Source organism: Quercus robur, chromosome 2 (genome assembly GCF_932294415.1).
Source record: "Quercus robur chromosome 2, dhQueRobu3.1, whole genome shotgun sequence".
In the NCBI taxonomy this organism is placed as follows: Eukaryota; Viridiplantae; Streptophyta; class Magnoliopsida; order Fagales; family Fagaceae; genus Quercus; species Quercus robur.
Window position 1 is genome coordinate 2,385,225 of NC_065535.1, and position 21,194 is coordinate 2,406,418.

A 21,194-nucleotide genomic window follows, 5' to 3' on the forward strand; every position below is an offset into this window, starting at 1 on the left:
CCTGCCCATACCATAATTGACTAATGCTGGTGGTTCTAAGTCAAGAAAGTATCTCGTGCGCGGGTCTCATGTGAGACATGGGTCTGGTACAACGAAATAAAGATGCAGGTTCAATGAGGCAGCCCTAATTCCTTTCCTCAGGAAAGAAAAGAAGGAAGCCCAACTCCACTCCTCTCTTAGAGGTTACCTTCACTGTAAATCCAATGCTACCCAAATCAATGGCCCAAAGAGTTAGCATTAAATGGGTGTCCGCTAGGGTCATTGTCTTCGCAAATTCAATAAATTACAGATTCAATAATTTGTAGAGCAAGGTTGAGTGGCATTCTTTCCGTAGCTCATTTCATGAACATAGCAAGCACTGGAGAAGAGAAATGGTCTGCAGTAATTTATGAAATATGAAAGATACATCACTTATAATTTTGTATAACTTATTAGACCAACCAACCATGTTGATTATTTTGTGTAACTTATTAGACCAACCAACCATGTTGGTAGTCATGATTGGTGTATCAACATAATTAAGCGTATCCTAAGTAAGATTGCCAAGTTCTAACTTGTTTCTTTATGTTGATACAAGGTTATATCCTAAATAAGATTTGCCAAGTTCTAAGTTGTTTCTTTATTTTGGTACAAGGTTATACTTTCTTCCTCTCGAAGAGAATAATACAATAACGAACTATATGCTCGCTTACTGAAAATTCTACTTTGGGATTAATGCATGCCTGCATTCCTTCCATGGCATTGTATCATCCACATCTTTAGTTCCAACGATGTCCTGGATGCATGGAACCTGAATCTTCCTTCACGTACCAATTGACATCCAGATCAGAACAGACTGTTTGAGAACTTCATTAGCAAGTAGCTCCTGATATCATCTCATAACTTTGCTTCAAGAAGAATTGAGGAGTAGGGAGCAACATTATAGGTGCTTCCAATGCCTGGGACGCCATCAGTGACAAAGTCATCAGGAGACTCAAGATTAGTGTCTACCTGCAAGTCAACAACGAGGAATATTAGTCAATATAAAATCATTAATTTAAGGCATCCTAGAATTTTTACAAAATAATCTTCCCAAAAATATAAAACCCCTATACAGCATAGCTTTGTCGTGTGGATTTGCCTCTAATACAAGTATCCTTTCATTGAATCAAAGCCAATAAGATTCCATAAACCAGAAAATCTAATTCAAAGTTTCATGAGTCCCCAAAGACATAAATATATTAAATACTAAATAAAAGAAATTAAATCAGATGGAAGAATAGACAATTAGGGATCAAGTAAGTGAAAAAAGTTCAAGCACTAATGTAGTATTACTGTGCAGTCAAGCAGACTTGTGTTCTAGATGTGCTGAAGATCAACTGGTTCAAAAATGGATTCACAGAAACGAATGGAACAACAAGAACATGTAAACTGGTGAGAAATCACAGTGCCATCATGCAAAATTGTTTTTGCAATACAATGACTAACGAATTTATAGAATTGGCAGCCAACTCTAGCAAGTAGATATCCCATGCATGATAGTTAGAAACAACAAATGGAAATCCGGTGATTTTGAAGTGCATTTCCAAAGCACAATATTGCAAAATATGCAGTTAACAATCCACAACAGTAAAAAGTTTGGCATATGCACCAGTGGGGCAGAAAACTAACCACACGAAACCAACTCTTGTTTACTGGAGGTCGGGGTATCGAGGCTCTAACAGAATAGTCATGAGCATTGAATGCCAAATAGATGTCTCCTCCATTATTGTCATGAAGCCTGCAACAATAATATTTAAATAAAATTTCTCTTCGTCATGTTTCAATTTAGAAATATGGAATAGGTGTATGTTTCTAAAGCCAACTAAATTCTTTTGTGTATCATGAAGTCATTTGATGTTAATATACATATTTTACTCAAAAGATACATATAATTTCTTACGTAAATGCGAGAAATTTGCTTTCATAGTTGCCCCAATTGTCTTCATGCCACGTCACATCACCCTAAATACAATAAGCATTCCATAAGCCTCACAAGAACCAAGTACTTAAATATAAATGGACAATATTAACTTGATTCATATAAGAGAGAAAAGAGATTACTTTGTTGAGAAAATTTTCCCGATGAAATACATGATGTGTTTGGCGAAATTGAATGGCCTTTGCAAAAAATCTGAAAAGACTACTCTTCCGTGTGTCCAACTGTCTTACCAAATAATTTAATAATTAGTCACCATCTGGATTGAGGCTATCAAAAAGAAAGAATATAATACAGAAAATCACCTGTCCCCATTGGAAATGGTTAATAGTAGTATCATGCCCATAACTATTGTTATTTCCATAGCGAGTGTGCCCATATTCATCCCCCATTAGCATCATTGGTGTTCCCTAGTCATATGCACTCATACAGTTATATCATTGATGCAGGTTCACTGCTAGCATGAAACAAACCATAGAAAACTCGCAACAAAGTTGCTAAATTCCAAAAATGATGTTTTAGTGATAAAAAATGGTTGAGGACGGGGGTTTTCAAAATTTATTTAATACGCAATAATCAGCATAAAAAAGAAACGTCAAATAAATAGCCAAGACATACAGAAAAGACAAATGAAAAGACTTTCAAATATATTTACCTGAGATATCATTAATGCCAAATGGAAGTTTTTCATTTGCCGGGAGCGTAAAGATTTGATTCTGATATCATCAGTTTCTCCTATCAAATCAACAAAGATCAAAACAGTGAATCTAGAAATGAAGAAAAAAAATCTAACATATCACACAACATCATCAGATAGGTTCTATGTTAGACGATTGAATAACCCTAGTGGAGGTGACCCTTGTTGTTAGACTGTTAGTTAACACACAAGATGCAGGGCCCATAATTGACCCCACCTGCCACCCCCCCCCCCCCCCCTCTCCCTCTCTCTCTCTCTCTCTGAAAATCAGATTTACAGATGTTAGTGCATTTACCAATTGCAATAAAGACAGATTCAGTAGTAATTGGTTACTCTAATTTAATCATCTAATACCCTTTAAAAGTAATAATGAAAATTTATACATTTGGCAATGCTAGTCAATACAAAGAAAACAACATGAACCAGTTGCAGTATCCAAAAAAAATAGCAATATGGACTTGTCAAGAAAACCACAAAGCATCTCTGGTTGCAGTATCCAAAAAAATAGAATGGACAGGTTAAGAAAACAACAAAGCATCTCCGGTAAGAGATATATGAAGCATGATTGCAGTAATAAACCATTCTTGGAACAATTGAAACATGATCAGTAGTTTTGAAAGTTAATGTATGCTTGTGTAGTGGTGTGATAGACAAAAGAGAGACCATGTGGACTCTTATCATATCACTTTTATATTCAGAAGTCAAAACTACAACAAATGATTAATATTAAGAAGCATCAAATTTTTATATTACCTTCAAAACCACAATTCCAGCTAAAATTATCATTGCCTCCATCATTTCCACGTTCTCCATTGGCATCATTGTGCTAAAAAACCAAAACTTTTAAGGAAAATACCCCCATGCTATAGGATTCAATAGAAAATAAACTGATGGATTGAAAATTTGAAGATACCTTGAAGTTGTATGAAACAAGATCATACAGTGTGAAGCCATCATGTGCAATGACAAAATTGACACTATGATAAGGTTTGCGCTTATTCACCTGTAAAATCAAGCATAAAAATATAAGAACAGTAGCCACAGCTTGATTTAAGTATAGTCAGTGAGATAATTTTCATAAAAGAACTGTAAAAACCATCTCCTAAAAGCTCAAGCTATTCAGTGTGTGAGCCAATGATATCTACCAAGCTTACACACACTCTAACGCTAACACTAACACTAAAAAGAACAATTTTGAGCCGAGGGGGAAAAAACTAATTTAGAATTTCACTTAACTTTCAGTTTTACAGTAATTATAATGGGGAAAAAATATTATTATGTACTACTACTACAAAAGTAGTCTAATTCCTAATAATATTCATAGCTAGTAGCACCAAGCACTAAAAAGCCCATCCATGCTCAACAAAAACAATATCTATGACCAAGACCAGAATATATATATATATATATATATATTTTTTTTTTTTTTTAATTCCGCCATATCTTGGCCCCATATCACAATAAGGACATCCCGTATTTAGTTATAAATTGAAACTAACAAGTTGCATGACCAGGGATGCTATAGAAACAAAATAATAATAATAAAAAATCTCCCCCAAATCAGTCATAGAATATCATGACAATTTGATCATTATAGAAAATAGGGCCTTTTGACTCTAAATAAAATCAATTGTTTGAGCATGGGTAGCAGTGTGTTAGACCCTGTGGTCATGAGTATTTAGTCTATGACTTTCGCAGTCTATAGATATTAAGGTGACAGTGTTCATCAAGACAGTTTGCGGAAAGAAATTTATACTATTTGGGAAAAAAAAGGGTAGGCTAGTTCTTTGAATTTGAGAGTATTTTGCGTAGAAATGAATTTCAATATGCCTCCAAACACCAATACTGGAAATAAAGTTCTTCACGTCAGTGCTTATATTTGCCCAATTTTAATAAACATCTTACCATTAAAAGAATATGACATTATGATGTAAGAAAAATTAGGCCTAATTCTGTGACTTGTCAATGCCACTCATCAGTTTCGTATTTTGCAGAAAGATCAATCATGTAAAGTTAATAAACAAAACTAGAAAATGGAATTAGACATACAAGTAGGAAAATAATAAATGCAAACAAAATGATGCTTACTTTGTAAAGGTCAGCAGATCCAGAAACACGAGTTGCAAAACTCCCCTTCATACCAGTGTCACCCTATATTATGTACAACAGAGAAAAAATTAGAAAACAGGAGCAATGACATGTTAATGATATAATTATTCTTTCTCCTAATTGGACTTTATCGTGTGTATGCTAAAAGGTCATACCTAGCGTAAAAGGCTCCCACTTTTACAGGGTTTGGGAGAGGTAATTGGAAGACAGCCATACCCCAAATTTTGGAGAGGCTGATTACAGGACCCATCTAGATAGGACAATTAATAACATATAGTACTGTTATAAGTGATAAAATTAACCCATGTCTAGACTAGTTAAAGCTGTGGCTTCAAAAATCTAACAATTTCATTAAAATCAATTTGAGTTCCCTTCTCCGTGATGATTGTCGAGTTTGGTACTAATGTGGAATGGTGTTTTCTCTGTAATGCATATCATCTAGCCTTTAATCAAAATGTGCAAACATACCAAGCAGAGAGCTCCACTGGTCTAGACAGACAGTCTTTATAGAAATCTATCTGGAATTCTGGTGTAACCTGCAAAGTTAAAGAGCTCATGTGGAGGGCTTGCCACAAAATTTTGCCTACCAAGCTATCACTGGTCATGAAGAAAGTTGTATCAAATCCTCTATGTGATTTATGTAGCAGGGAATCTGAATCTGTGGGGCATGCTTTATGGGGTTGTCCTTGGGCACAAGTTATTTGGGCGACTAGTTCTCTGGGTTTAGGCAAAATGCCATCTGTGAAGCAAGATTTTTAACAACTGTGGAACAGGTACTCTGCTGCCTGACAAGGGATGAGACAGACTATTTTACAGCAACCGTGCACGGGTGGAGGGTATTCTAACTGATCCAGTATTATGGTGAGAGATTTTGAAGATTTCCCCATAGTGGCGTTGAGTAGGAAGGAAAGACGAGAGAAGTGCTGCAGAAGCTGAACTTTGGGCAGCTCAGAGGTCCATTCTTTTCACAAAGGAGATTGGTCTGCACCATGTATGCTTTGAAGGTGATGCAAAGAACATTATCACTGGCTTAGACAACATAGCATAGGATCTATCACCTTTGGACCACATTATGGAAGAACTGAAGCTAGAGCTCCAGACTTTTGCAATCTGTAGTGTCCACTTGGTTCCACAAGCAGCAAACAGAGCTGCTACTACTTTAGCACAAATGGCGTGTAATATACCTTTTGAAATTGTTAGGTTAGAAAAGGTCCCACCCGGTTTGGGTAGTATTGTTGAATCTGATGTATCTCCTTGATTTTATGCAATGAAATTTCTAAGTTTCTCATCAAAAAAATCAATTTGAATCTGAAACCTTTAAAGAAAATTAACCCATTGTTTGAATTTGCAATTGATACTAGGAGATACTTTCAATCATATAATTGAATTACTATTCATTTTCAAACATTTCATACTTTGATATCAGCTGTTTACATTTCATTGTTACTTTAAAACTATTCTCAAAACTAAGGACAACAAGATATAGACTCATATATAGGATAATTACTCCCTTTTAGCATTACCTTAATATATCTTCTTATGTCATCACGGTATTTCCCATTCCACTCAGCCCATCTGTATAAGAAACTCAAAAATAATGGAGGTCAAATATTTGTACCAATAAGTAAGGCACAGTTGCATACAATATCTTGGTGTAGGGAAACAACTCCAAACTTAGAAGATCCAAGTCAAATGTTGATTTATACTATTTATTACTCAAGGAGGTGTCACCCTACTCAGAACAATCACCAATGTTTGTGCTCTTTAGGCGTCAGCATAACTTGCTTAGCCAGTCAACTGGCTTACCCAGCAACTAAATCTCAAGGGTAGGGTCAATTGCCCATAGGTTTTAGTGACAAGGGTGAGTCCAAAGGGCTCTTCTTTAGAAAGGTTCCCTATTTTATAAAAAAAATAAGTGCATCTGAACACATTCCAGGAGTAAACAGTTCAGATACTGATAGCGGTTAGCCCTAGTTCACAAATTTTCTTCAGTAACTTAGGTCAAATTCAATTACATTTGGTGTAACTCTATGTTCATTTCATACTGCTTAATAACTTTTTATTCAATTAACATTTTGAAAACCCCACCATTGGATTCATGTTTTAATTGTAATTAATATGCATTCCAAATTTCGTATCAATACGATGCTATTTACCCTATGATCTATAAATTAATGATCTACTTATATTTTATATAATACGAAAACTTAAAATTTAAACATTTTATAGATGAAATATTTATAAATCCTAATCACGTTGATATTTTGCAAGAATGAAGGAGATGTATAGAGACAATGTTATCCAAAAACGATTGTGTTAAAATAATGGTTAAGTGATTAAACCACAATTTCCTATCAGCTTAACATTTTGGATAAATAGCAAGTATTCCTAAATTCAAACCCTGTATCCACTCTACTTCCCATTTAAAAGTTAAAAATTCCACAAGTTGGACCTCAACAAAGCAACAAATTGTCATCTGCTCAAAATGTAGTGATAGATTCTGAATACCTATTAATTTTGTTAGAATAATGATTGATGATTATATTCATATTTTCCTAATAGCTTAAGTTTTTTGGATCATTGGTAGATAAAGTTAAATCCACTCTACGTCCCATTTAAAAAGTTAAATTTCATGTGTTAGGCATCACTTATTAAAGGGAATATTACAATAATGGTTAAATGATTGAATTCACTGTTTTTTAACAGGCTAAACTTTTAGGAACTATGCTAGTTTATCACATTTGACAAATACCTTCCAAACCCCCCCCCCCCCCCCCCCCCCCTCTTGCAAACCCTTATTTTTTTTTCCCTAAAAAGATGTAAGTTACCTGTCCCAATTTGGAAATCTTCCAACAAGATAGAGACCTCCACAATCCCAAGGTTCAGCAATAATCTTACACCTTGATAGGACAGAATCTTTGGCAATTGCCTGGCCCAATAAACAATGATAGGATTAGTCACTAAACCAAGATACCATCTCTTTATGCAGTTCTACTAGAGTATGTAGAAGGAAACTCTGCATACTCTGGGCAGTGCTGTTAAGAGTAGGAAGGAAAAACTGTACACTTGCCATATACAATGCATTCATTTAAGAGAACAACAAAGTAAAAACTGACAAACAACCGTGGATTTGTTTTGGGATTCACATTCACCAAGATGTAAAGAATTTAGAGAATTTTTTATTAATCAGAACTCAAAAGTACATGGCATTCTTAAATTGAAGATTTAGTTATGAAAAAATCAAATCAGTATATCAAAAAAGCATAATTTGAGGTACACAATTAGTAATTGAAATATAGTAATCATTTTTCATGAAAAATGGTATGTCTAAATGTGTGATATCCACAAGAACGATTTTGTAATGTATGTGATTAGGTAATTTACAGCTGCATCCTATTGCTGTTGTCTGGAATTCTTCTGTATATATAAGATACAAAAACTCTAAAAACCAGACTAAAAATTTACTTCAGGATAACGTTTATGATAATATGGAAAATGTATCTGAGATATCACAAAACAATTTTCTTTCTGGTAGAGAAATTTCCACTACTTTACATCTTTCCTTAAAGTATCCTTAATTTTCATAAAACTGCAGTGTTGCATTCTTCCCTGTGATAATATATATAAAGATTCATATAATTTTTTACCCTAATTAGTGGGGGAGCATTAAGTGGGGAACCGTCTGTTCCTCGACAAAGGACACTAGTAAGGTCAAACCGGAATCCATCCACATGATAATCAACAACCCTGCAAATTGGTGAAAGAATTATGAACTTGAGATGTGAAGTAGAAATTCAGTGGTAGGCAAATCAACAAACAAATACAACATATGCACAGAAGAAAACAATATGTCCATCAAAAAGAAGCATGGGGTAATATTAACTATTTCCCACTTCCAATAATTTATTCTGGCTTAAGATAACAGTAACAACAGATAATCCTCTTGAAATTGTTGACAGAATGGAGGAGGATCACCTCTTTGTTTAATATATTGAAAGAAAAGATTCTGAGGTTCTCAGGGATGACTGGAGGATACTGATCAAACTAAATCAAGTATTCAACCCATCTACTGGTTAGTCCAAATTACTAGATGGACTTGACAAGCTTCAAGAAGAAACTCTGATAACAAGTCTGGATAACAGTGCCATTTTATGCTAACAAGTTGCTACAAAGTTCTACATGGTACACTTCAATGAGCAAAACAATAAAAGATATGGTTCAACCAAAGAATAAGAGTAATTTGTTGTCAAATGGTTGGTGAGGAGATGACTTCAAGAGATAACAACATAGGAGTTGAATTCTTCCAATAAAACAAAATATATGCCATTAAAAATGTGCTACGAAATCATTTCTTTGTAAAATTTTGCATACCAGTGTCTTAAGCTGTCAAGAATCAGTTCCATGACCACGGGATGGTTACAGTTTAATGTGTTTCCTGGAGACCAAAACAATATTGCACTGAGAGAAATTTATATGTTCACAAGAATAATTTTATATATTTGTTGGAAATAAGTAGCAAAGGAATGCATATCATGCTTTTGACACAACAATTTTATGTAAAATGTAATTTGGAATATTGTTCGTCAAAGCAGAACACAGCTTAACAGAATGGAGCTGGCCACTGTGCACTTTGAAGCAGAAAACAAATCACAGCAATGAAAGATGGTATGCATCCAAAAAGGAATACCATAGTCCAAAGAATCTAAAGAAAGTTATAATTTACTTTTTGTAATATGTTGAAATTTAAATCCATAAGGAAAAGGAGTAAGAAAAGAGCCAAGAAAGACATTTGGATTACCACAGCCAGAGAAGTTCAGCAGTTGGCCATTGTTGTTTACATCCAGCATGTAATATACCTGTAGATCAATTTGTGCCATATTATAGAAAAAAAGGATAAATAAATAAAATATTTTTTAATTTATATTGATAAGTTACACATGCACCCATTGGATCCTAAACCCATGGCCTCATCCTTGAACCCATTCATTATGTAGGGAGGAAGTGCCTTTTGAGCTAGAACTCATTGGCAAAAATCTAATAGAGATACTATATGTCCCCCTATCATCTCCAATTACATACAAATAATATCTGTTTTCATTTCAGCCACTGGTTCATGGCCTTCACCAATTACAGAAGTTATCTTACGATTCACAAAATTCCTACCTTAATTGTTCTATAGAAAACTAAGCATGAATAACTAGTTATGTCTTGGTACATGACTGTAGCCACGTAATTTTTCTTCTTCTTTTTTTTTTTTATTTTTTTTTTTTTTTTATAATATTATAGGTAATAGTAGCCATGTAATCAAACCATATTATAAATTAATACCTTGAATAATTTTTCCATATATAAAATAGGCATGAAAGTATCCCAAACATGTAGTAAAACATAAAAGCATCCAAGTGCTTGTAATCACAGAACATTAGGAACATGATAGTGCAAGACTAGTAAAACCTCACAACATAAATGCAAATCACCTTATTATCTATGCCACGAAACGAAGTGGTATAAGGGTTGGCATCATCAGCCTCATTAGTATGATTATAAACAACATCCAAAATGACCTGTAGAAAGGAAAAACCTCAATGCAGTCTTCTGTCATAACAAGTATTTGAGACTTCTAAACAGGGATACAACAAAAAAGAAAATTACCATCAACTAACAATATTACATATTTTACTTTTTGGAGAATGAAAGACACAATATACCTCTATCCCAGCTCCATGCAAAGCTTTGACCATTTCTTTGAACTCACGGGAAGCATTAAGGGGTCCTCCACCATCACTAGCATAGCGACTCATAGGAGCAAAGAAATTTATTGTCGAATAGCCCCAGGTATTGATCTTCAAAAACAAGAGTCCCCAACATATACTGTCATGAGAAAATGCTATGGACATATAATCCGCCTCCCTCCCCACCCAAAAAAAAGGACTAAGATTAAGATTCATGTTCAATTTGCTTCCACAAATCAAGTAAAATATAGAAGGGGGAAAAACTCAACTTAGAAAACTACACTACAGCTTTGCTACCAGCTTTTATTGTCTCAAGGTACCCTGTGGTGCATCCCACTTGTTACCCTCCTATATGTCCACGGGGCATTGACTTAAATTTAGTGGTCACACAGAACCAGCTCTTAGAATTAATTTCTAAATTAAATATGCTTAGCGGTTCTTTGTTAGTTAATTATTATTCTCTTCTTTGTTAATAGAATTATTAGAATTCCTTTTGAATTGGTTTATCATTCAAAAAAAACTATTAGAATACCCAAACAAAAGAAGCACAAATAAAGATTATTCAGGTCTTTACCTTCTTTTTCTTTCATTTTAACAGGATTGTTCCAGTATAAACTAAAGATTATTATTTTGACTCTCAAGTTGATGTTATCTCCTAATTATAATGATGAGGATTCCATATAAGTTTAGTAACTAAAATAATCCAAAGAAACTTGTTGCATTTAGAGATGAATAGAACCTCCAAAGAGAACTAAGTAATTGATGTTTCTTTGGATTATTTTAGTTATATAATACCGAATGATATCATCTCTATGATTTAAAAAATTGCAGATATATGTTATTCCAAAGTCAACTCATTCAAACACCAAATCATAATCTCAAGGACTTGGCATTCCTGTCACGTATAATACCGAATGATAAGAAAGTATTTCCTACAAATTAATATGAAGTTCATACAAATTACAATAGTGCACACACCAAAATATACTTTCCAGCATTAAAAAAAAAAATGTATATATATTCTCAGCAGTAGCGTGTTATTCCAAATGGATAAAATTGTACATGCTGCTACCATGGCATTGCAATCATTTGCAATCATTCAGAAAATCCATTATATAGAAATAAGTACGTAAAAAAAATAAATTAATTAACAAAAAATTTTCACTCCAGTGTTCCACGACCTCATTGATCCAAATGTAGTGGAACTACAGTCCAAAATCAAAATATACCAAAATCTTTGCATGAATAAATTAAGTTTTGAATGCTTAAGCAATAAAATGAACTTAGTAACATTGTTATAAATTATAGTTTCTTTCAAATGCATTAACATCAATAAAATGAGATCTATATCTGTCTATCTACTTACAGAATATGAGGTGAGAGGTTTTAAATTACCAGGTGATCTCTAGGATTTGGCCGCCTTTGAAACTCAAACTCATCAAATTCAAAAACAGGCTGCAACTCCACTGCATTGATACCAAGTTCTAGAAGATGTGGTATCTTCAAATTAAAATGAGAAAGGAAAATGTCATAAAATATTATTTATCAAATGGTCAAACAAGAACTAATATTTACGTACCAAACTTCAAAAAAAGATTATTTGACTCCAGTCATTTAATCAATATACGATTTATGCAGGCATGGTTTGCTCCCACAAAAAAGGAAATTGGCAAGTGAAAGAGTAGTTTGCAAGATAACAAAATACCTACCAAACCTAGAGTTTCTATAGACAATGTCTAAGTTTATTAAAACAACAATTACATATCCCAAACATCAAGGTTTCTCCACCTAAAGGTTTGAAAAAAAAATTGCTTCATCAAATAAATGCAATTTGAACCATTGGTGGAGTATTTTGACCAAACGTGCAGTTAAATGTCCATAGACATGCACATGCTATAAAAGGTAACCACCCTAAACTATGGGAAACTTGCAACGTACAACACAAACTTTAAAAAGCCGCAACAAACACCCTAATTAAACCAATTGATACAATTAGCACTTAGCTGTCCAAATCAATATTAAAGTTAAAGGTGACATGATTTGTACTTGGCCTGAGTAGTAGGTAGGAAAATGAAGGCATTATATGCAAAAACACTAGTCAATGATACAAAAACCCAAAAATACACAGACACTCACACTGGCAGCCACCCCACCTCCACCTCTAAAAACCACCCTTATACCCTAGAGCAAAAACCATCAAGCTAACCAAACTTTGGCAAGCTGTCACAAAGAAACCAAGCTGTTGTGAGTTCTTCACCCAAAACTACTTTACACCATCAAATTGCCGGTAGAAACCACCGAAACTTCAAATCAACCTAAACCCAATCAAAACTAGAGAAATGAGGAGTGAAAGAGAAAAAACACCACAGGAACAGGCTCTTAGCAGTGCCTATGCATGACGTTTAGGAGGGTGTTGTCATTTGCTATCACTGATCATGTGCAAATCATGCAACTGTTAACTTAATACTAATTTAGGTGGCAGCATCCTCATTGATCTAATTAAGGTGTTGACTGTGACTTTTAAAGTTTGAAGCACACATTGCCAGAACTCCAATAGTTTAGGATAGTTATCTACATTTAACCCCAAATTTAAAGATTGCTCAGGGAGAGAAGGCTCCTGGTCAACTCTTTTTTAAGAAAACAAAAGGCCCAAACCTAAACTTGATATCAAAAGATATGCCTGGTCATTGTTTTGAACATTATACCATGATTCCAATTCAACCTATATTCATAATATATGCTTGGTCATTGCTTTGAACATCTCAAGTCCATGATGGACACCCATACTCATGCCTGTGTCAAAGATCCATTATGTTTCTTGCAGAATGACATCTTTCAAAAGAAAAAAATTTAATAGAACTGTTAAAATTCTCTCATTTACGACATCTATGATTGCTAGAAGTTCAAATTAAAGACATCATTGAATCTATTCAAATACTATCTACTAAAATGCTATTCAGTTCAAATGATATACCATTACCTTCTCAATCACACCAAGGTAGCTCCCTCGTATCTTTGGATCCAACTCACTAGATTCATCAAATGTAAATGCACGAACATTCATTTCATATATAACAAGATCTTTCTGCAAAAGCAGCAGCAAATATAATAAAGGTTGAGATTTTAAAGAACGTACTATCTAAGTTGGACACAAAAGAAAGGAGGGGGTCTAATTATCAACTTAAAGCAAGTGAAAAAATAATGATTTCAGCTACAAGCATAAAAAAAGCTTCAAAAGGTGAAAATACAAATTTAGTTATCAAGTTACAGCTTATCAAACCATAATTTGAAACAGGAGAGTGAGTGAGAGAGAGATTGTCATCTAATAGGACAATTTATCACCTCGGGTATATTTGGAAGCTTGTAGGTCTCTCCCCAGTCAAAGGGCAAGCTCTCAAAATCATAAGTTCCAAGAAAATTAGAAAACTTTTTGCTCGCATCTCCAAAATATCGGCGACCCTCAACTAGCTTTGCATAAGGATCTAAAAGCACAATGCTGCTGTCAAATCGATGACCTCGATGCCAATCACGAGGACCATCTATGCGATAACCATAGAGAACATTACTCCGAGGCAAATCCTGAAGAGAAGTATTTCTGAATAATGTAATAATTATGTGAATTGCCAAAAAAAAAAAAAAAACCATCTTTATATATCTTTTACATGAGTGAAAATTTCATTATATTACTATCTCATGGGACTAGATAAAAGCAGTCTTGGCAGTCAGTGAACCCAAAATTCATAAACTTAAACAACAAAAACCCATTTCACAATAACCCATTCAGGTTTGTTCACTCCAAAGCATGCTAAACCACTGAAATCAAACCTTCAGCACCAGAAAAATATTTTGCACAGATTAGGCATCATAAATTTCTTATCATTTTTTAAATGAAATTCTCATATACATAATTTATACACTGATAACTCAAGCAGCAACTTTTTCCAGCAGATTTTGGCCAAGGAATATAGAGTAATTTACTTGAAGACAATGGAATATACAAGACCTCCTTTGGAACCACTGTGATGTCCACAGGTGAGCTAGTAATAGGAGCAGACTGGCACTCTCCCCTCTTCTAATCTAAACAAACCAAAGATAAAAGAGAACACACACATGGATGTACACCACAGCTGGTGTAAGAATTCAAAAATGAGACCATAAATGCATTAACCTGCAGTAGAACATTTATCGTAATTGACTTATACACTCATATAAACAAGCAATACTATAGGTAGTAACATAACGCATGGACACGTAAAGACTATAGGCAGACAAACTTAAATTTCCATTGCCATGAAGAAAACCATTAAGATACCCCTAGTAAAGCAAGTTGATATAGAACAGTTAAGGAAAGCTATCAATGTCGACCAAAGGCAATGAAAGAAGTGTAAAGCAAGACTACCTCAATACATATGTGCCAAATGTCTCCTGTTTTGTTCACATGAGGATCCAAAGTGAGTTCCATCATTTTACCATCCCACCTGCCAAACTTTCCAATCAATCAAGAGCATTTATCTTATAATCAGGGATCCTACACTAAGTGTATAAAGAATTCACAAGATGACAATTACAAATAATTCTGATACATAGGCCCCTACCCTCACAAAGAAAACACACATAGTTGCACACACAAAGGAAACTTCAATTGCATCTTTAAAAAAACTTATCTCGTGCATACAAAAGATAAGTATCAATTGCATCTCAACAAGTACCATTACAGCAGAAGCAGTATATAGGAATTAGGAAATATAAAAAAGGTAAGAGCAAACGTGACTAAATGACATCAACTTCAGAGAATCTGTAAGGGACTCTTGAATAAACCAAAATCTTTTACACAATAAAAATGACAAGTTGAGATATGTCCAAGTCTCTATCTTTGTGTCCCACATCAATCATCTTCCCAAAACCACTCTTACTTCATTTTAACCTACAACAAGATTCTTCTGCTTTCAATCCCTTCAAATCTGCAGAGTATTTGGCTAACCACATTTAAAGTAGTTATGAAGCTCTTGTTCACCAATTATAGGTTCATAGACTTGCTTTCACCTTCCATGCAAAAATCCCCATGTCACTTCCATGGTAAACACATACCAATCTCAAAGGTATGAAGCCTGGATCACCAACCCTCATAATATACACAAGATATCACCAACCAGACAAATATGTTTGTATGTATATATGTAACCAAATTATATAGTAGTTACAAAGCTCATGTTCATTAACCATAAGTTCATAGACATGCTTTCATATTCCATTCAATAATCTCCATGTCACTTCCTTTAGTGAAGCCATGCTTCTTCTTTTTTTCATAAGTAATAATTAAACTTTAATGGAGCCATACCAAAGTATACAAGTTTTTAAGCCCAGATCACCAACTCTCATAATACAAACAAGCTATCACCAACCCAACAAGTATGATATATATGTATTTATGCATGTATGTATGGATATTTTTACCACCAATACATATATGACCTTATCCATACCTTATATATAAGAAATCCGTACTTTCTTTTTATTCAAATGCTCTTTCTTTTGTTAGTTTAATGAGTTAATACCCAAAAGGAAAGAGAAATTATCAGCAGAATATCAATGCATAAAATTCAAGGTCTCAAATCTCAATCACAAAGTATGCTTACTACAAGTTTAGAATGCATTAAAATTAAGTAATTTAAAATGGTTAAACCTGAAGCGAATTTGACCCTTTTTAACACTGAGATGCACATCCCAAACTGAATTTTAACCTATTAATTGAAAAGGAAATTGTTTTTCACCTCTCAGGAAATGATAAGCAAAGGGTGACAGCAGAAGCATGCTGTGAAAAAATAGCAAAGTTGATCCCACTCTCAACTTCTGATACACCCAGTGGAAATGCTTGACCTGGGAAAATTTTAATTGATGGTGTGGTCTCAGACACTTGAGGGGCTTCTACCTACAACCAAAAAAGGTGAATAAATGACAATATGAATTATTCCCATTTCAGTGTAAAACAAAATTCTGATACCCCCAAAAACTACATGTACTGAATCTCAATTGAAAATTAGCAGCACAGAATCAAAAGATGTAAGCACATGAGAAGACATTGACAATTATTTTATTTTAGAGAGGCGGGAAAAAAGACATACTTTGACTACAATATTCCCAGCTATAAGACTTACAGCAGTAAGTCTACCACAACAAGAGGTTTTAAACCTTACAGAATCCATTAAGAAAATCACATATAATCATAACTAAAATGTAACGCATTCTCTTTGTCATTCTCATAAAAACCCAGTGAAAGTCACTGTGATGATTGACAAGACCTCTAACACTTATTAGAAGACACCTTTGCAAAAGGATTTTTGTATAGTATCACCGTACTTCTCCACCTATCACTTTTTCAGTCATAGTCATACCTTTCTCGCTTTGTAAGACCCATTGTTCATTCTCGATGCTTTTCATTTTCAAAAAGTGCAAGCTGATAGAAAACAAAGGTCAACACATACATATGCAAATAAAAAGTACCTCAAGTACACGTTCTTGGGCACGCTGACCATAAACATTTGTTGTCCAATGCTTTACATGGCTCCCTGTCTAACTGATGCCAAAAGTCCAGTCAAAACTTGAATTAGCACACAAAGTTTGGAATAACAAGAATAACTGATATTCATAAAAGAAATTACTACTACACACACGTTAACGCACATAAACACACTTTTTTGCACTGAAACCATGACTTCACTTGAACTCACAATTTCCGTGCAAAGGTGATATGTGTGTACGTTTATGAGCTAAGTGGTGTGTAACAAACACCACTCTATTCATAATACCATAGAAAAATAAACTTGCCTTACTGGAAAGTCCGGGTGCATTGCCACCTGATGCTTGCTTACTTAATTTCAATCTGCTGGAGATATAACCACAAGTCAAGCAAGTTACCTAGTTTTTTTTTTTTTTGACATGTAATAAGGTAAATACTCACAATCCTGAGGGGATTTCCTAGTTAGTTACCTACTTAAATCTTCAAGCCAACACAGAATGACGAAAAATAGATTCCTATGCCAATGAACACTGTTTTCAACTCATCATCTAGCAGCAGATAAGAACAGATAATAGATTCTAACTTAACTGGCTGCCGATGACATGAATAGGATCCTGTCCGTTTCAAATGAAATTGAGAAAGTACAGTTCATGGTGCCACGTCATTTGAAATTATTATATTATGATATCCTTAGGCCCAAGCCTAGTTTGGTCCATTGTACTTCTTGTACTTTATGATTGTGCAGTGTACTAATGATTCTATACTCTGCCTATATATTCGCCTATTCTGTACATTGTATATATGACCTTTTGATTTGTAATATCTAATCCGAACCATGAAATAATCCAATTCAAATAGAGGATCGATCATTTTCAACAATGACGTACTATTATTAATTCTCAAAAGAATTCAGCAATACTCACATTTAAAGCAAGAATCCCTAAGAATTTAAACTCTAATCTTATAATTCTCTAAAACCGTATACACAGTCAACGTATTTAAAATAACAGAAAAGAACGAATCAAACTGTATCAAATTTTCTAACCTATATATTACTCCTTACTAATACGAACTTAGAATTCACTCTCAGAAACGTAAACACAGTAAACGTATTTAGAAGAATAGAAAAAGAATGAATCAAAGTCGAAACCGCAACTAATTTTGTAACATCGATTTTAATCGCACAAGAAGTCAAAGAACTACTCATATATGAAGTCAAAACTCCTTACGAACTTAGAATTCACTCTCATAATTCTCAAAAAAAAATGTAAACGCAATCAACGTGTAAAAAAAAAAAAAAAAAATCAGATGCATAAACAGTATAATTGACCTCATTTCGGAGACATGAGAAGGTCCAATGCAAGAACGAGAAGTGTTGTTGGACATAACTGAAGCGATCAGAGAAGCTTTGGTGGCAATGGAATCGTAGAGAAGTGGATGATGATGAAGATGAAGGAGCATAGTTGAGCTTTGGAAGCGCTCAAGGTTGAGTTGAAGCAAAAGGTATTGGAATTCGAATCTGAAATTGTGAGAGAGAGAGAAAGGGAGTTTTGGGGTGTGAAATTGAGTTTGAGTTTGATTGAGTGAGAGTGAGAATGAGAGTGAGTGAGTGAGACATTTTTGTTTGTTGATCTTCTGGAACCATTTTCTGATTTCGAGGGCAGCATGGAAGCGGGATATCCAGCCTTTTTATGTCTGCCACGTGAACGGTTACAAAATAGTTGGATCACGTGCATAGACACGTGTCTTTGTCCTTTTCCTCTTCACATCATAAATATCCCACACCACTCACAAGATCATTTTTTTTTTTTCCGAAAAAAATAGATTTTTTCTTTTTGGATAAAACAATAATAAACTTTATTTATACAAAATCATGGACTTATTTAAAAAATAACTATAAATCCTATACTATATTATAAGTTATACAACGTTTGAAACTTATTTCATATCTAACAATTCGAGTCTAGTAGGCTTAATTTACCCAAAAATCTGATCTGGACAAATAGGAAACCGAGTTTATTGAATTTGGTTTCTATACATAGAAACCGAGTTCATTGAACTCGGTTTCTATACGATTTCTATGTCCCATCTCCTCTGACGTTCACATGTAGTCTGAGCTGGAAATCGAGCCCACTGAACTCGATTTCCGTAAATGGTCCCCAGCTCTCCACGTGTTGCCGTGGGTTCCAGCTGGGACCTATTTTCCCTCTTTTCCCTCTTTGTCCGTCTCAGTACTCATACAGCTCTCAGTTCTTCACTCCACTTCTCTTAGTAAGCTCACTCAGACTTATCTCAAACAAGTTCACAACATCTCAAGTATACAATTATGATTATTTGCTAGTTTTTTATTTAAGAAAAATTGACAACATATTAGGAAAAGTTATGTTTTTTTTTTGTTAGTGTAAATATTGTGATTAATCTATTTGTTGTAGTGATTAATTTATTTGGTAGTATGTTGTGATTAGTTTTTTTTTTTTTTTTTGGAGAGGGTGATTAGTTTATTTGGTAGTATATTGTGATTAGTTTTATTTTTTTTGAGAGGGTGATTAGTTTATTTGTTAGTTATTGTGATTAGTTTTTTTTTTTTTTTTTTTTTTTGAGAGGGTGATTAGTTTATTTGTTAGTATATTTGTAGTGATTAATTTATTTGTTAGTATAGTGATTAATTTATTTGTTAGATATTGCAATTAGTTTTTTTGCTAGTGTATTGTGATTAATGTATTTGTTAGTGATTAATTTATTTGTTAGTATATTGTGATTAGTTTATTTGTTAGTATATTATGATTATTTGCTAGTTTTTTTTTTTTTTTGAAATTAATATTATGATTAATTATAAAAAATGTAATCATGTTCATAGTATGACTCATGTTATGTCCAAACAACTAGTCATATCTTGAATTGGTTTTGTTCAATCCTTTTATTTTGATAGCTTGCATTTAATCATGACAAGTGAAGCTATTTGAGTTTTGACATTAGTGCTCAATTGAATGATGAACTTGATTACTTATCGCCAAGCTAATGTCCAAATATTTGGACACATTTATATAAGATCATGAATCTACTTAAGAAAAAATATATATAATGGATATTGTGAGACCCTTGTGGATATGATGGGAACATTTAGTGCTAAATATTGTGATCAATTGTTAGGAATATTTAGTAATTTTAGGTCTTTATCATGGATATGAAATGGATTATGAGTTTGATACCTAAGATATTTGTAGTCTTGTTACCATAAATTATTTCAAGATATATTTATTTAAGATTTGTAACAGAGATTTGAAGGTTGGTATATAATATTTTTGTTCATGAGAACTTATTTGAATGGGTTTTGAAAGTCATGCCCCTAGAATGATTTGGAATTTTAAAAGAATATGAAATTGGTAACGACTATTTTTGTATGTGACCTAAGGTGAGTGTATGCAAATTTGGTTGAGATTAGTATTGTTGGCATTTAATACACAAAGTTTTGTGATTGATGTTGATTTAGCGGTATAAATTTGTCACTAACACTATTGCACTTGATGATCTATAGGTTGACAATGATCCATATAAATATATACTACAGTGGACCCCTTAGCAATGCCAACCCTTATGACAGATTGATGTTTCAAGGTCCGGGTATCCAGTGCTACTATATGATGATATGTCGTAAGCTAAAGACCCTGAATGATTTGAAAGTAAAAATTATGGAAGAGTTGCAAGTGAACCCTGCTTTGCATGACATACATATTACTTTCCGTTCTCCACATGAAGTTCTCAATCAATGCATTAATTACAGATATATGGCGATAACAGAGGACAAACATGTGAAATTCATGTTTAGTAAGATGGAAAATGGGAAAAGGTAGCAGATTTTGAGTTGTACGTCAGTTTGCAGCCGCGTGCGGAAGTTGGCGTAGAGGAAATTGTACAAACAACTACATCTCTACAGTTTGCAGTCCTAAATGATCGATGCACCACACTGGGAGGCTATACACCCTCTTTTCAAGAGACACCAACAACAATTGAGAGCGAACCTGGAAATAGATATGAAGATTAATTTTGTACACATCGAGGCAAATCCTCTACAGTTCCAGTAGTTGAAGATGAAGATGAAGACGAAGACTATATTGGGGAAGATATTGACGATAAAGATGAGTACAAAGAGAGGATTGAGAGAGACGACTTTGACAGGAGTGT

General features: G+C 33.9%; 1 protein-coding gene across 2 annotated transcripts; it reads right to left on the minus strand.

Moving 5' to 3' along the window:
* Window positions 1-363: 363 nt before the first annotated feature.
* On the minus strand, window positions 364-18,670 carry LOC126709205 (isoamylase 3, chloroplastic). Of its 2 annotated transcripts, none has more exons than XM_050409340.1 (24): window positions 18,343-18,670; window positions 17,321-17,375; window positions 16,997-17,065; window positions 16,267-16,424; window positions 14,895-14,973; window positions 13,838-14,074; window positions 13,476-13,580; window positions 11,891-11,995; window positions 10,472-10,606; window positions 10,241-10,327; window positions 9,562-9,619; window positions 9,135-9,198; window positions 8,411-8,510; window positions 7,592-7,692; window positions 6,287-6,338; window positions 4,743-4,805; window positions 3,568-3,657; window positions 3,408-3,480; window positions 2,613-2,692; window positions 2,263-2,367; window positions 2,083-2,181; window positions 1,922-1,983; window positions 1,651-1,759; window positions 364-990 (listed from the first exon to the last, which is right to left on the minus strand). In XM_050409340.1, exons 1-24 carry the CDS (start codon window positions 18,471-18,473, stop codon window positions 877-879), a joined length of 2,331 nt encoding a protein of 776 aa, XP_050265297.1. In that variant the 5' UTR covers window positions 18,474-18,670; the 3' UTR covers window positions 364-876. The 2 variants fall into 2 exon arrangements, with proteins under 2 accessions (XP_050265297.1, XP_050265292.1); XM_050409335.1 differs by having other exon boundaries at window positions 17,321-17,378.
* Window positions 18,671-21,194: the final 2,524 nt, after the last annotated feature.

Excerpts from the sequence above, each read along its gene's own strand:
- LOC126709205 (XM_050409335.1), bottom strand. The coding sequence starts at position 18,473 with ATGCTCCTTCATCTTCATCATCATCCACTTCTCTACGATTCCATTGCC. Across the intron at positions 13,581-13,837 it reads AGCTTCCAAATATACCCGAG|AAAGATCTTGTTATATATGA; the intron begins GTGATAAATTGT and ends CTGCTTTTGCAG. Across the intron at positions 991-1,650 it reads ACAAGAGTTGGTTTCGTGTG|GTAGACACTAATCTTGAGTC; the intron begins GTTAGTTTTCTG and ends GTTGACTTGCAG.